The sequence below is a fragment of the Sylvia atricapilla genome, chromosome 18 (assembly GCF_009819655.1).
Source record: "Sylvia atricapilla isolate bSylAtr1 chromosome 18, bSylAtr1.pri, whole genome shotgun sequence".
Taxonomy (NCBI): Eukaryota; Metazoa; Chordata; class Aves; order Passeriformes; family Sylviidae; genus Sylvia; species Sylvia atricapilla.
In genome coordinates, this window is record NC_089157.1 from 10,983,415 (window position 1) to 10,997,173 (window position 13,759).

General features: G+C 42.5%; 1 protein-coding gene across 1 annotated transcript in view; it reads left to right on the forward strand.

Moving 5' to 3' along the window:
• Nucleotides 1-3,432: 3,432 nt before the first annotated feature.
• Nucleotides 3,433-13,759, forward strand: part of PITPNC1 (phosphatidylinositol transfer protein cytoplasmic 1) — a 73,274-nt gene continuing 62,947 nt past the window's right edge. The window contains exon 1 of the mRNA XM_066332388.1: nucleotides 3,433-4,092. Coding sequence (XP_066188485.1) covers nucleotides 4,045-4,092 — 48 coding nt within the window. The 5' untranslated portion in view covers nucleotides 3,433-4,044. The remainder of the gene's footprint in view (nucleotides 4,093-13,759) is intronic.

Genomic DNA, 13,759 nt, shown 5'->3' on the forward strand with positions numbered 1-13,759 from the left:
CATGGGAACCTTTGGATGTTATTTAGGATTTCCAGAAAGAAGTTGCCATGAAATTACATTTTGTGTTGTGTTACTTTCAGATCATACTCTATACTGACCAACATGTTAACGTGACCAAGGGGTATTTGAGATAACTGGTTTAAATCTTTGGTTGACAGAATTAAGACTGAGTTCCTACATCTGCTGCACTGGTGTAAATTCAGAGTAATTCAATTAAGTGCATTCAGAGCTCCAATACTGTATTTTGGAACTGTGTCTGATACATGCCTTCTAGTTAGCACAGCACAGACCATGGGCTTTGAATCACTTTCTGTTTGAACACAAACTTGATTTGAAAAGTCTGCTAACAGAATTTATCCATTATCCTTAATAATTTTTTACTTAATTTCAGTTGACTTAAGTACTAAAAATACGTGCAGGTATCACACAGAGTGTATCACTTGTTCTTCCCTAACTCTGGCCATTTACAAATTTTTATAGAGCTTTTATTTTTATGATCTCATTCTTTTAGGTCATGGTAATATTAGTATATATTGACAGGTGATGGATTGGGAGTGATGGCTTCCAGGGAGGTTAAATTCACATGCTAATGTAATTGAACATAGTCCCATACACAGTAATTTGGTTCAGACAAGTGAGTGAAAGAGGAAGAAAACAAATGCCTTCTGCAATTGTTGTTTTCCTTTACCTGCATGGGTACACTGGGAAATGAGGAGGTAGCTGTTGCCTCCAATATAGAATCCCTGAGTGGCTAAAAAAGAAACTAAATTCTTATTCAAAAGTCCTTAGTGAGACACCCAAAGAAACAGCTTGGCTCTTACTGCCTCTTACTCTGAAGTGACACTTTGCTGACACAAGTCCATCTGGAGTTCATACTGAGCATAATTTAACATATGGGCTTTTTTCCCTCCAGGTCAGAAATGAAAAATGAGTGAGAAATGTCCCATTTTCACAACAGAGCCTTGAGAGCATGTTGCAGAGGTAAGAGTAAAACTTTCTGCCAATTCATGGAAATCAAAGCCCAGAACTGAGGCAGGGATCCTTGGCACTGCCTGTCTTCGGAGCTGGAACTTTTCTGTGTCAGCATGTCCCCTGGGAAGCTTTTGGGGAGTGTGCTCAGGAAAGAGTCTGGGCACTCCCACTGGAGACTTGTAAGGGATATCCTTGGGGTCACTGTTTTCCCCATGTGCAATCAGCACAAGACAGAGCTGTGGTTTGGGGTGACTGGAGAATGTTTTGCTGCAGGTATGGGAGTTAGTCTTGGTTTCCATTTTAAGCAGGTTCTGTATTTGACACACTGCTTTCTGCAGATCTGCTTTGTTAATGTACACAGAGCTGTAAGGTTTTCTTCAAGCTGAAATCATGTGATAGGTCATAAACCAGTTTAAGTCTTTCTCCTGGTTTTATTGAAGTCAGTGTCCTTGCCTATAGCTGAGTAGCATCAAGGCCCTATGCCAAGAAGTTCAGGTTCTTTTACAATGCATTTCAGCAGAAACCAGAAATATTGTTCCCGGTAGAAGAAACCACTAGAAGATCATTGAAAACTGAAAAATGTTTTAGATGTGAATTTGGATTGTCTCTTATCTGTGGGTAACACTGCAGAATCACAGAACCTTTACAGTTTAAAAGACTTTTAAGGTCTTCAAGTCCAACTGTCAGTCTAGCACCACCACCATGTTCACCACTAAGCCATGTCCCCAGGTGTCACATCTAAGCAACATTTTCTGGACAGTTCTGGGGATGATGACTCCATCACCCCCCAGACTCCATCACCTCCCTAGACAGTCTGTTCCAATGCCTCACAACCCTGTGAAGAAATTTTTCCAATATCCAATCTAAACCTCCCCTGGCACTGCTTGAGCCATTTCCTCTCATGGCTTGTTCCCTGGGAGCAGAGCCTGACCCCTCCACCGGCTGTCCCCTCCTCTCAGGGAGTTGTGGAGAGCCAAAAGTTTGCCCCTGAGCCTCCTTTTCTCCAGCTCCCTCGGCTACCCCTGGTGCTCCAGACTTCCCCAGCTCCATTCCCTTCTCTGGACACCATCCAGCATCTCAGTGTCCTTCCTGCAGTGAGATATCACAAGGTACTGCCTTGGTTTTGCTGTTTTGCTTGGAATTCAAGGAACATACAGTACCAACATTATGAATTACAGTCACAGTTTCCATATTTATAAATGGCTGTGTCAGATTTGAGACAGAAGTCTCATTAAACACATTGTTCATACCTCAGTTGAAAATCCAGACTGTTAATAGAGCTCTCCGATTTTTTATTTCTTTGTGTAGGTGTTTGCACTTCCCTGGGAAGGCAGGGATGTGAAATATTGTGCCATTATTGCAAGGGGCTGGCAAACAGACGTTGTTGGCTCCAGGAGATGGCACTGTGTCCTCTGGGCTGAGAATGATACCCACAGCTCTGAAATGTACATCCAGAACCAATGAAATTCTGAGGGGCTTTTGCTCTTTCTTGTTATGAAACACACATTTCATTGTAGACCTGAATTCCTCTTTAACTGTCCCAAATACAGTATTTTATCGCTTTTTTTTTTCCCCAATAGCTGGTATGTAAGTGCAGATATATATTTTATATTGTTATCTGTGCGGTGCCTTGTGTTTTGCTCCTTACTGTGCTTCTCTGCAATCCAGTGAGTGGCTCTTTAGCCACTGGGAGCACAGGAGAAACAGCAGGATGAGCATTTTAAACATGAAATGCTGAGGTTGTGTAACAGTTCAGGGTTCCCGGATAGTTTCAGGATTGGGCTCCTGTGCGTTTCAAGTTGTAACTTAATGATGGGTAAACTTCTCTGAAAAACACAACCCCCAAGCATATTAAAAAACTATTTCACTTAACAAATTCCTCACTAATGGAGTGGGGGAGACCTCCTAAAACGCTTCTGCCTTTATAGTTCAGCCAGGAAGGTGTTTTTTCACTGAACTTTCTGCATGTCATTTGAAAGTAAAAAAACGACATGAAAAAAAAGGGGTTTATTTGTGCTGCAAAATGTGCCGGCTGATAACGGAGGGCTGACCAGAAGGGAAATGGGTGAGGCCTCCACATCCTGTGTATGTCCGCACCGAGCGCACGCTGTCCTTTCCTTTCCTTTCCTTTTGTACCGAGGAGGCGAGCCCGAGCCTCAGGGCTCCCCGCTCCCGCACCGCCGCGCAAATGCTTTGCAAGGTGCCTTGTCACACACACGTAGGGCAATAAACTTCCAAACCGCGAGAAGTCTTCGCGGCGCGATTAAACTGCAATCGCGAGCCGCTGGCGCTCGCCGTGCCGCTGTCCCCTCGCCGGGAGGGCGCTGCCCGGAGCCCCGCGGCCCGGCCCCGCACTGAACCCGCCCGAGCGGCGGCGGCCCCCTCCCTCCTTCCCGCTGATGTCAGCCGAGCCCCGCCGGGCTCGCAGCCGCTCCCGTGAGCAGCGCCGGCCGCGGCTGCGCCGGGGAAGCCGCGGCCGCCCGCCCGAGCTGCCCCCCCGGATCCCCCCGAGCCCAGCGGGAGCCGCGGCGGCCGCAGCCGCGTTGCGGCGGGGAGGTGGGAGCCGCGTTCGGCGGCCGGGGAAGGCGGCGTTATAAAAAAGCCTTTGTCTTGGGAATCGGCGTCGCATCTCTCCCGCCGCCCGACGTGCTGCCGGCGGGGGCGAGAGCCGCGTTTTCGGCTCGTTTGTTCTTTTCGCCGCCCCAGGCATGTCTTGACACAGCCGCGAGAGAGCCCGGCGTTTCCGTGCACTTCCGACGGATGTCTTCGGCTGGGGCGAGAGCGGTGGGGGTTTGAGACTTTGTAGCGTATCTCGGTGCGAGCGTCCCTGAGGTTCCCATGATCGCGGTGTGAAGGAGGAAGAACTGGGGGAAAGAGGCGGTTGTGGTGGCTTCTCTTCTTGCTGGGTCAGCCTTCCTGGATGGTTGCATTACTGACTTGTGGACACATTGTCAAGCGCGCGCAGAGAAAGAGGCTTCGTTATTTCCCCCCGTGTTTGGTTTCCGTCGCGATCTCTGTGCAGAAATCACCACTTTTCTCCCAGTTCGCCGGTCCGCACTGAGCAGCAGGAATATGCTCATGAAGGAGTACCGGATCTGTATGCCGCTGACAGTTGAAGAGGTAAGAGCCGCGCTCGTACCGGAGAGGCTGTTCCTTACCGAGCCTTTTCTCTTGCGAGGCGAATTGAGGTTATATTTGTTTTGCTGAATATTTTTTCTTCGTGTAGTGAACTTAGTTGGAGATGACTGGTTAGAGAGGAATGTTTTTATTGGAAAATATAGGAATCCTGCAGGAACGAAGGTAACTTAAGTACATCAAAAGCATTGTGTCGTCAAAATATTGATTATAAAGATTTTCCGACCAGACTTTTCAGAGGAATTTTATGCATATTTGTAAGGGAATGCTTTGTGCTGAAATTTATGTCTGATACAGCGTTTGTCCAAAACCCAGATTCTGAATGTGTTTCACCTTTGCTTAAAATACCCTTGCAGCTGAACATGGCCTGAAACTCCAGCACAGGTAGGGGAGAGAGGTGATCATTTATTAGTAAAACTTTGTTGTCATTTAAAGAAGTGATTGAAAGTCAAACAGCTCTTTGTCGATGTTCTGAGCTCTGTGTTAGGAACATTATGGTTTTGATTTATCTGCAGACATCCCACCTGCTCACTGTTTCAATTAAGACAGTAATACCTACGCGGAGTTCACGTGCTCTGGAGTTATTGGTGCTCGTGAAGTGTTTGTGGGCGCAGTTAGGTGCCCAAAGGCCTGATGGCGTTTGGAAAGGAGATGGTGCTTTATGCTTTAGTGTCCTGCAAGTACCAAAAAAACCTCGGTGTTGTCTTATTTGGTTGTTTCTGCTGCGGATTGGGCGTCGCGGAGGGGAACGAGCCCTCTCTGGGCGCGCATTCTGCGCCGAGCTGCGCGCAAAGTTCCCGCGGGCGGCGGCGGGGCCGCCAGGGGGCGCCCTTCCCCGGCCCCGGGCCGGTCATGTCACAGCTCTGGTCATGTCACAGCTCCGGTCATGTCACGGCTCTACTTCGGTCATGTCACAGCCCCACCCCGGTCATGTCACAGCTCCGGTCATGTCACAGCTCCGGTCATGTCACAGGTCCGGTCATGTCACAGCTCTGGTCATGTCACAGCCCCGGGCTGGTCATGTCACAGCTCCAGTCATGTCACAGCTCCGGTCATGTCACAGCTCTGGTCATGTCACGGCTCTGGTCATGTCACAGCCCCGGGCTGGTCATGTCACAGCTCCGGTCATGTCACGGCTCTGGTCATGTCACGGCTCTGGTCATGTCACAGCTCTGGTCATGTCACGGCCCCGCTCCAGTCATGTCACAGCCCCACTCTGGTCATGTCACAGCTCTGGTCATGTCACAGCCCCGGGCTGATCATGTCACAGCTCCGGTCATGTCACAGCTCTGGTCATGTCACGGCTCTACTTCGGTCATGTCACAGCCCCACTCCGGTCATGTCACAGCTCCAGTCATGTCACAGCTCCAGTCATGTCACAGCTCTGGTCATGTCACAGCTCTGGTCATGTCACGGCCCCACTCCGGTCATGTCACAGCCCCACTCCGGTCATGTCACAGCCCCACCGGAGGGTCCCGGCCCAGGGTCCCAGGTGGAGCGCCCCAATTCGCTCATTAATCCGCTAATGAATATACACATTTGTTCTTTGGCTCCATCCAGGCGAGTGTTTTGCCACACAGGGGTTTTTTTTGCAATATGTGTGTAGAAGTCCTCGCGGGTGTGACAGACTAGAAATCTCAATGGTCGTTTTGTCCGTGTCTTCACATTTGGCAAATTAACAGTTCTCTGAAACTCAGAACTGGAACTACCAAATATTTACTTCAGGCTGCTCAGGAAATTCCTTCTGGTGGAGGCAGGAGCTAAAACCACCATTTACATGAAGTTAAATAGACATAGGTTTAATTCTAGCATGTTTCCATCCAAGTTATAGCATATGCTGTGATATTGGATGGCATTATTCTTTTAATACATAATTTTCTGTGTTTATTGCATTACCCTAATGTAGACAACATTTTATCCAAGCCAGTTCCTGATGTCCTTAGACTACCACACTTAGTTAATAACAGTTCATTACATCATCAGAAGGGAGCAGATCTAATTTATTTTGAAACATTATTGTTAAACAAGATTTCCAGATGCAGAAAATTCAAAAATCTTCCAAAACAGGGATGGTTGATTCGTGATGAGGCAGAAGGCAATGTTGGATGTCATTTGTTCCCTAGAATGTTAACAGAATTAGTAAAGATACTCGAGTTTTTCGTTTCTCTTATGTCGAATCACCCATTATTTAATCCAAGCACTGTAGCTTAGATGCCTGAATGAGGAACCTAGAACATGTCTGATATTTAGCATCAATTTAATTATTAATTATGAAATGAACCCGGATAAAATTTTGAAATTAGCAAATACCCTTTTTTCCTTACAGTATTTGCATACTAAAGAAGTCCTACACTGTCTTTCTCATTGTGGTTCATCTTTGTGACATTTCTTTCAGTCCTAGGAAGGTGGTATCTTACTTTTACCCTCAGTTGCCCGTTAACTATCCCCACAGTGATACTTGTTGCCATTTGTGTAGAACAAGGTGCTGCATTGTGCCGTCGTCATGAGGCAATGTCACCCTTCAAAAGCCAAGAGCGTTTTGCTCCTGAGAAGGCCAAACTGCCTTCTGCAGGGTGCACAGCCCCTCTGAAATTCAGTTGAGGGGTTCAGTTTCCCCAGGAGCTGCAGTTTCCCGGGGTCAGGCTGTTGGGCTCTGATGTGCAGTGACACTCAGGTACCTCACCTGCTGGACACCACTGGCAGTGAAGCACCCGAGAATTTTTGAGGTCTTGTCTCAACAGGTGTGGGAAAAATGCAATTCTTTCTTATGCAACAGCTTAGACTCTCTTTTTGTGCTGTTTTTCTTGTGTAGACTTAACAAATTCTGGTTTTTCTCTTGTTTGGATGTTCCACCTTTCAGCCTGTGCACTTTGTACCTACATCCAGAAGTATTTTCTTGGGCAGCTTTCTTTTTTTAGCACTGCCTTGCCAGTTATCCATCCATAGAAGTCTCACAACATGAATGAGAAAGAACTATGTCCTAAATTTGTGGTGTTGTCACCAACACTAGAGTGGTTTCCATATCATCCCTGTGAAAATAATCTGGCACAGGCAGGAGGATGAAGTGCTAGCTCTGTCAGCAAAGCACCTGTATCCAGTATTCTGTAGTCAGATTTTGTGTGTGCAGTGAAAAAACGTGCAGGAAAATGTTGTGTAAGGTCCAGGCAGGTAACTGGAAGTCGTGACCTTGCATGTAAATACCTGTGCGTGCAGCAGTGGAGGAGCTTGTGCTGCTCTGACTATTACAACCTAAATTTATCTCTAGAGAACAGAGAAAAGCTGATGGATGTCAGTGTAACAGCAGCACTGACTCCAGGTTTAAAGAGTCTCTGGCACTGCTGTGGATAGGAAATTCCTTCATTAGCTACTGCAGATCCTGTTCCTGAGGCGTTCTTTCCTTGATGCCCTTATTAGATAAGATGCCCAAATATTTATAGCAGGTTTGTTTATCTACCTGTCTGCTTGGAGACCAAATGCTTTCTTGCAAAGAAAACATCTCCTGAGAAATGCTGTTTGCTACAGACTGAACTGTTGTGGTGTATTTTGAGCCAGGATACAGGAGTTGGAGATGCACATTTGTTCCTCGTCCATAAGCACCAGGAAAGATGAGTTGTTCTAAGAGTTCTTGCTGAGGTGCAGTGGCACCACACTACAGTTCTTATTCAAGGCTGAGCCTTTCTCAGTAAATTGAATTTTTGACAGCTGTTTAGGTCTGTTACGTGTGCATAGTCACAAGCTGCCTGATCAGCTTTAAAATAATTTGAGAAAGGAAGTGCCGTGTTAACTGCTGAGCAAAATAATAACATCTGCTGTAAGAGCTTTGCAAATAAGGTCAGGATGGAACTGTTGGTTGACAAAACCAATGTGATTGCCAATGAGAAGTCATTCTTTACCTCATTTGTGGTACTTTTGGCAAATTCAATCTGTTTGTTAACGTTGAGATGTTATAAATTAGAAAAAGCTATTTTTTTGCATTAGTATATAAAGCAAGTAAAATCTGTTCCAGTAATTCCATAGGATATGTTACCAGTCTTCATTCCAGCTGCAATTAATAAATGAGCCTTCTGCTTGGTTATTTTCCCCTTGCATTTTCATGTGTTAGTTCATTCTTACAAATAGCTTGTTACATCACATGAGAGAGCATTATAATAGTCTGCATTGTGGGTTTTAAATATCATCAGTTAAAAAAACACATTCCTAAGCAAGTGAAAAGAGCACCAAGCAATTGGAGAGAGTGGAGATGCTGAAAATTCTGAGGCTTGGAGATCACTGCAGTCAGAATTCCACAGTTTTTCACAGGAAGGATCACATGAGTTTGTGCTTTAGGGATACCTTTATCTGAAAATGTAAACCCAATGTGATAGGTTGGTGTGGTACTGAACTCTTCTGGAAGAGGTGGAATTCCTGATTTGTGAGGAAAGGGATTATTCTTTAGGGAAATAGATGGAAAGACATTTTTGCTGGATCCCACTGAAAATTGAGTTGTTACTGCTGTAAAATTCTATGAGTGATATGAGGCTGGGTTGTGTAAATTTGAAAGCTGAACTTCAAATAAACTACAGGAGTCATGGGTTTTTTTTCCTTGGAAACAGGGATGACCATTAAGGTTTCTGTTAGTTCTGAACTGTAGGTACATGACCAGTACCTAAAGTCCTGACAGGTTTTTCCTTCCTTTGTTCTTTATTTCAACCAAGATTATCTCTGCCGAGGCTGGTGGAATCACTCCCACTCTGTGTTTTAAACCAAAGCCAAGTTGGATCTGTGGGGAGCACTGCCTGCATGAGCTGTGGAGGAACAGCTGTATTGTCATGAATACAAACAAGCAGAGACCTGCAAAATGTCTGTAAATGCAGATCGTGGTTTTTCAACAAAAAGTCCTTTCAGCATTAACAAATTCTGGTTTTAGAGGTGTTATCCTCGCTGCTTTATAAAAATATCCATTGATTAGTACTTGTTTCAAACGTTATTATTTCTCCCAGGGTGGGTTATTTATGTAAAATTATTTTAACAGTATGGGTAAACAGTATTTGTATCCTCTGAATCTCGTGTACACTTCTTCTTTAAAAGATTTCCTAGTCTCCCATTTTGTGTACAAAGGGTACATGCCATAACATGTTTTATTCAGACAGATTTACAGCTCACTGAAAGCATTTGAGGAAGGGTTGTTATGCCCTGAGAGTCAGCAGGTGTTACAAGATTTGGACATAACTATATGTATGTAGTAGAGCAACGCCTTTAGTAGGGTTTAAAGTGTAAAATAATTTTTTTCTCAAGTACAGTGAGCTGCTGCAGAGCAGACTACATCTACTCATCCTGCAAACAGATGGATTAAATAATGGTCAACTGTGTCCATTTCCTTCATTTCCCAAGCATAGCCACAGAACAGATTTTCAGGAATATATAAAGGTATGGAACACTTTTAAAAGCAGTATGTTGGTCATGAGCAAGAGGACTGTAAACAAACTTAAGCTGAAGTCATCTTATCAAATTTAATTTATTTTAATTACTTCTAAATAAAATTATAGTTGGATCATGTCATGTCCATGACCCCTGCAGAAAATGTTTATCTGGCATTTTTGAGCTGAGGTTGTCCAGCAAAAACAGAGGCTTACTGTGCAATTTTAATTTAAGCTATCAACAGCTCTCATGTATCTCACACCAATTCATTTACAATATACTGAATTACTGTGGAGCATAAAGGACCTTCTGCTGTAGTTAATGATTCTGTCAGGAGATGCCTTCTGAGAACATCAGCAGCCTCACTTGCCTTTTGCACTTAGTACAGTGGAGGAACTGACACTGTATTTGTCTGAGGAGGATTCAGAGTTAATTATTGAGCTAGAAAACCTCTTTGCACCATTCTGAGCATCTTTTTACCCTTTCAAAGAATTCCTTGTGTATGTCTCTTGTCAGCAGAGGGGCTGGACGTGGTCTTTGGTGGGTGGTCATGTCTACTCTCCTCACAAGGCCTTTGCCACATACAGTGGGACCTTAAATTCACCTTAAATCTTATGGCCTGGGAAGAGTCACTATAACAGATAAAACCTATCAAGAGAGCACCAGAAGTTGACTGTTAGCACCAGGGAAGAATACCTATTCAATTTTCTTTTGCTGCACGATCTTGTTGCAGGAAGGGATAGATGAACGTGAGAGCTGGTTTTTAGCACTGGAAAAAAATAAACACCTTGCTTTGGTTTGGCCTTCTTACATTAGTTGTGGTCAGCTGTAAAAGTACAGCAATGCAGAGCAGATGTCAAACCTTCACTGAATTCCACTGCCAATAGAAATCCAAAATTATGCAGTTTTCTGCCTTACTCCTATTTGCACATTTCAGTATAACTCTGTGAACGAAACAAGGCAATCTTTGTTCTGCAGACTTCAGTGTAAATCATTAAAAAAAATCTTTCAGTGGAAAGGATTAGATATTACCCAAGGAATACCAGACTGATATCCATCTCTCTTTATCTCCCTTGTTCTGTCTTTCACTATCAACAATTGTTTTCTCCAAGGTATATATATAAATATATATATATATATATGTATACACATAGAGTGAATAATACCACACATTTGATTTCAGGGCTTTGTTAGCAAAGTACAGGCCCAGTTTTGCATTTCCCATAAAAGAAAATGCAGCCTGTTGGTTTAGGACATTTTCTAGCTAAAGCACTCTACAGAACCTTGATGCTATCAAGAACTCCATGAGCTGTGTTTGTTTTTGAAGGATAATGTAGATTTGGAAACAAAAGAACAGGGAGAGAAAAACACAGAATGTCAATATTGGCTTTTAAAACTTAGAGTTTTCAGGGTTTTTTTTATTTTGGGGTGAACTTTGTCTTGCTGAGAACTTGAAATTCTTGTAAGAGTTGATGTTAATGTCAAATGATCAGTGCTTTTGAAATTCTGACAACTTCTGTTGATGTACCTAATAATGAGTGTAGATGTCTATATTGGCACCTTGATGTTTGATAGCTCTGATATGTCAAATACATTTTCCCATAGTCCAGTCTATTTGATTTCTTCATTCATCATACTTTTAAATTAGAAATAATATAACTGTACCAATTCTCATGTGCTTGACTGCATACGATATAAAAAAGTTAGGTGATTAATAGCTCTTAAAGTCTATAAAGCCCCTTTAGATTAGAGGAAGACAAAATTTCTGTACTCACTGGGAAAGGTTACGAATTATATTTTCCTTCAGGAGTATTCACTTGATAGACATTTGCATTGTTAAAATCTGTTAGAGATTGTGTTCTTGGGCACAAAACGCTGCCTAGTCAGAGAATGGAAAACCCATCGTTTCTACAATGATTCATTCACTAAATTCTTCTGTGTGACTGCCGAGCTGACAAATGTGTTCCCCAGGCTGTTCTTATAGAAGTGACTCGCTTGTGGATGCTGAAACCCACGCAGGCTTTCCATTTTGGCTGTCCAACCTAACACACAACCAACATTATGTACTCTGAGGGTGGGGTTAGATAACACACACATGCAAACCCTTGAATATTCTCAGTCATTATGTGTCCTTATTAATGGAAAACTCATTTGGAATTTTAGGGTTTTTTCACAGAGTTATAATTTTCCTTGTATTTATCTTTATCTTCTTTGGTTCATAGAGCATCTCTGATGACCAGCAGTAGATATTGTGAGACTTTATACCCAAATAAAACAAATAATGACATTTCATGCAGATTTGCTGTGAGAGCCCTCCAGTGCAGCCTGAAGAACTCTGTAGGAATATTGTGCATGTATTTAAGTGTAATTGCCAGTGTCTGCAGGCATCTAAAAAAGCAAGGAGAAAGGTGCTCCCCAGGATTATTGACTGTGTTCAAAAAGGAGTGGAGAAAAGGTAATTTAGATTTCAAGTTGGGTTGACAGATGGATTTGCAGTCTGTAGGTGGGAGAAACCAGATTTGAACTTCACCTGTGTTTATATGTAATGCTTTTAGTCTGGGCTCAGTCTTGTTTATCTCCTCCTAAGTTCATAATTTCTTTCCAATTTTGGTTATAAGTGATCAGCCAATTTTGAATCCTTGGATATGGATCAAAATACTATTTTTAATTTTCTAAAGTACAATGCAGGGTGCTAAATTGTAGGAATGACAATTTAGTGGCTCTTCTTGTGGGGAAAAAAAAAAAAAAAAAAAAGCATCTTCCATCTTTTTTCTTGTTCATGGTTAGAAAATGCTGAAGCAGCTATGGCTTTTATTGGTTTTGTACTTTTGCAGTTCCAAAGCTGGTTTTGCTGTGCACCCTCCAAGCTCCAGCACATCCATAACTTGCACACACACTTAATCTGAAGCACCAGGACATGTGAGTCACAGGACATGAATGTTTATGGGTGTAGTAAAAGACTTGTTCATATGCTCTCCAGAAAAATCATGGTCTTTATTTAGGAGTTTTTACGTGTCTGTTCTAAGATTAGTCTTGCCCAAGTGATTTAGGGATACTTAGGCTCTGTGGGAATTGTTTTCTGTGAGCATGCTGAGAATGCCTTATTTTCCATTTCATCACACTAAATGTCATCTTAGGTTTAATGTGTTCACCAATTAATGACTGTGTTCAGGGTTTTTTCTGTAAAAATATTTTTACAATGCATGACACAATAATTGTGTGATAATGACACTCCAGTGTGACACACACTGTTGCTCAAGTGCTTGATTAACAATCAGCCCCTGATGACAAACACAACAAATTCTTGAATAGATTTTCAGGTTTTTGCTCTCATTTTATAAAAAGGTTATTAAAATAACCTTTTGTGCTAGTGGCACCATCTTGCTTGAGAGGTTCCCAAAATACAGAAGTCTACCATGAACCAAAAACTTCTCTTTATCAGAAGGGTAAAGACAATGATAATTCTATTGAAGTTCTTACCCATGCCAAGTTTGGATCTCTCCTGGTCACACACAGACATTTTAAACAGTCTCACTTGTTAGGTCCATTTGAACACTGGTCCTAGTATGAATAATCTTATCTTCTGAAAGATGCTTGACAAATTTATCCAGCTGCTTCTCTGGTTTTGTCAGGTTTTCTTCAAAAGTGCAAATTAGCTGACCTCTAAGAAATATTTTCATTTACTAAATTAATTGTACAATGACTTGCAACAAGTCAAATGAAGCACATTAAATACACATGTGATTACAGTCTTAAATAACCTACCTGATTATTTTATTCCATAGACTTGATATAAAATTGATTTAAATCTTCCTTCAGTGAGGCAGGTTTTGTTTTGCTTCACTCTGTGTGAATGGAAAAACACTCTGTGGAAATCAGACCACAGTAATACCAATGAGTGCTGTCTCTGATGTCAGAGACCAAGATTTTGCCAAATATGTGTGATAAAACACAGCATATTTTTTAGAAAGAAATGTTGAGAATTTAAATTCCATTCTAATTGCATGGTGTAAATCTGAAATAAATCCATTGGCTTCAGGAGATCCATTACAGGTTTTTATCAGTCTGATCAAAAGTGGACTTTAACTAATGGCTGTAAACTAGAAGAAAACATAAGTTTCTCAATCTATTGTTCTGAACAAGAAAGAGACCAAGCTGATGTCTCTAAATCTTTACTTTTTTATTCTTGCCTAACCTAAATAACATTATCACATGTTTAGACTAAGGCCCCAGATTTGTGTCAAACCTCTGTGAT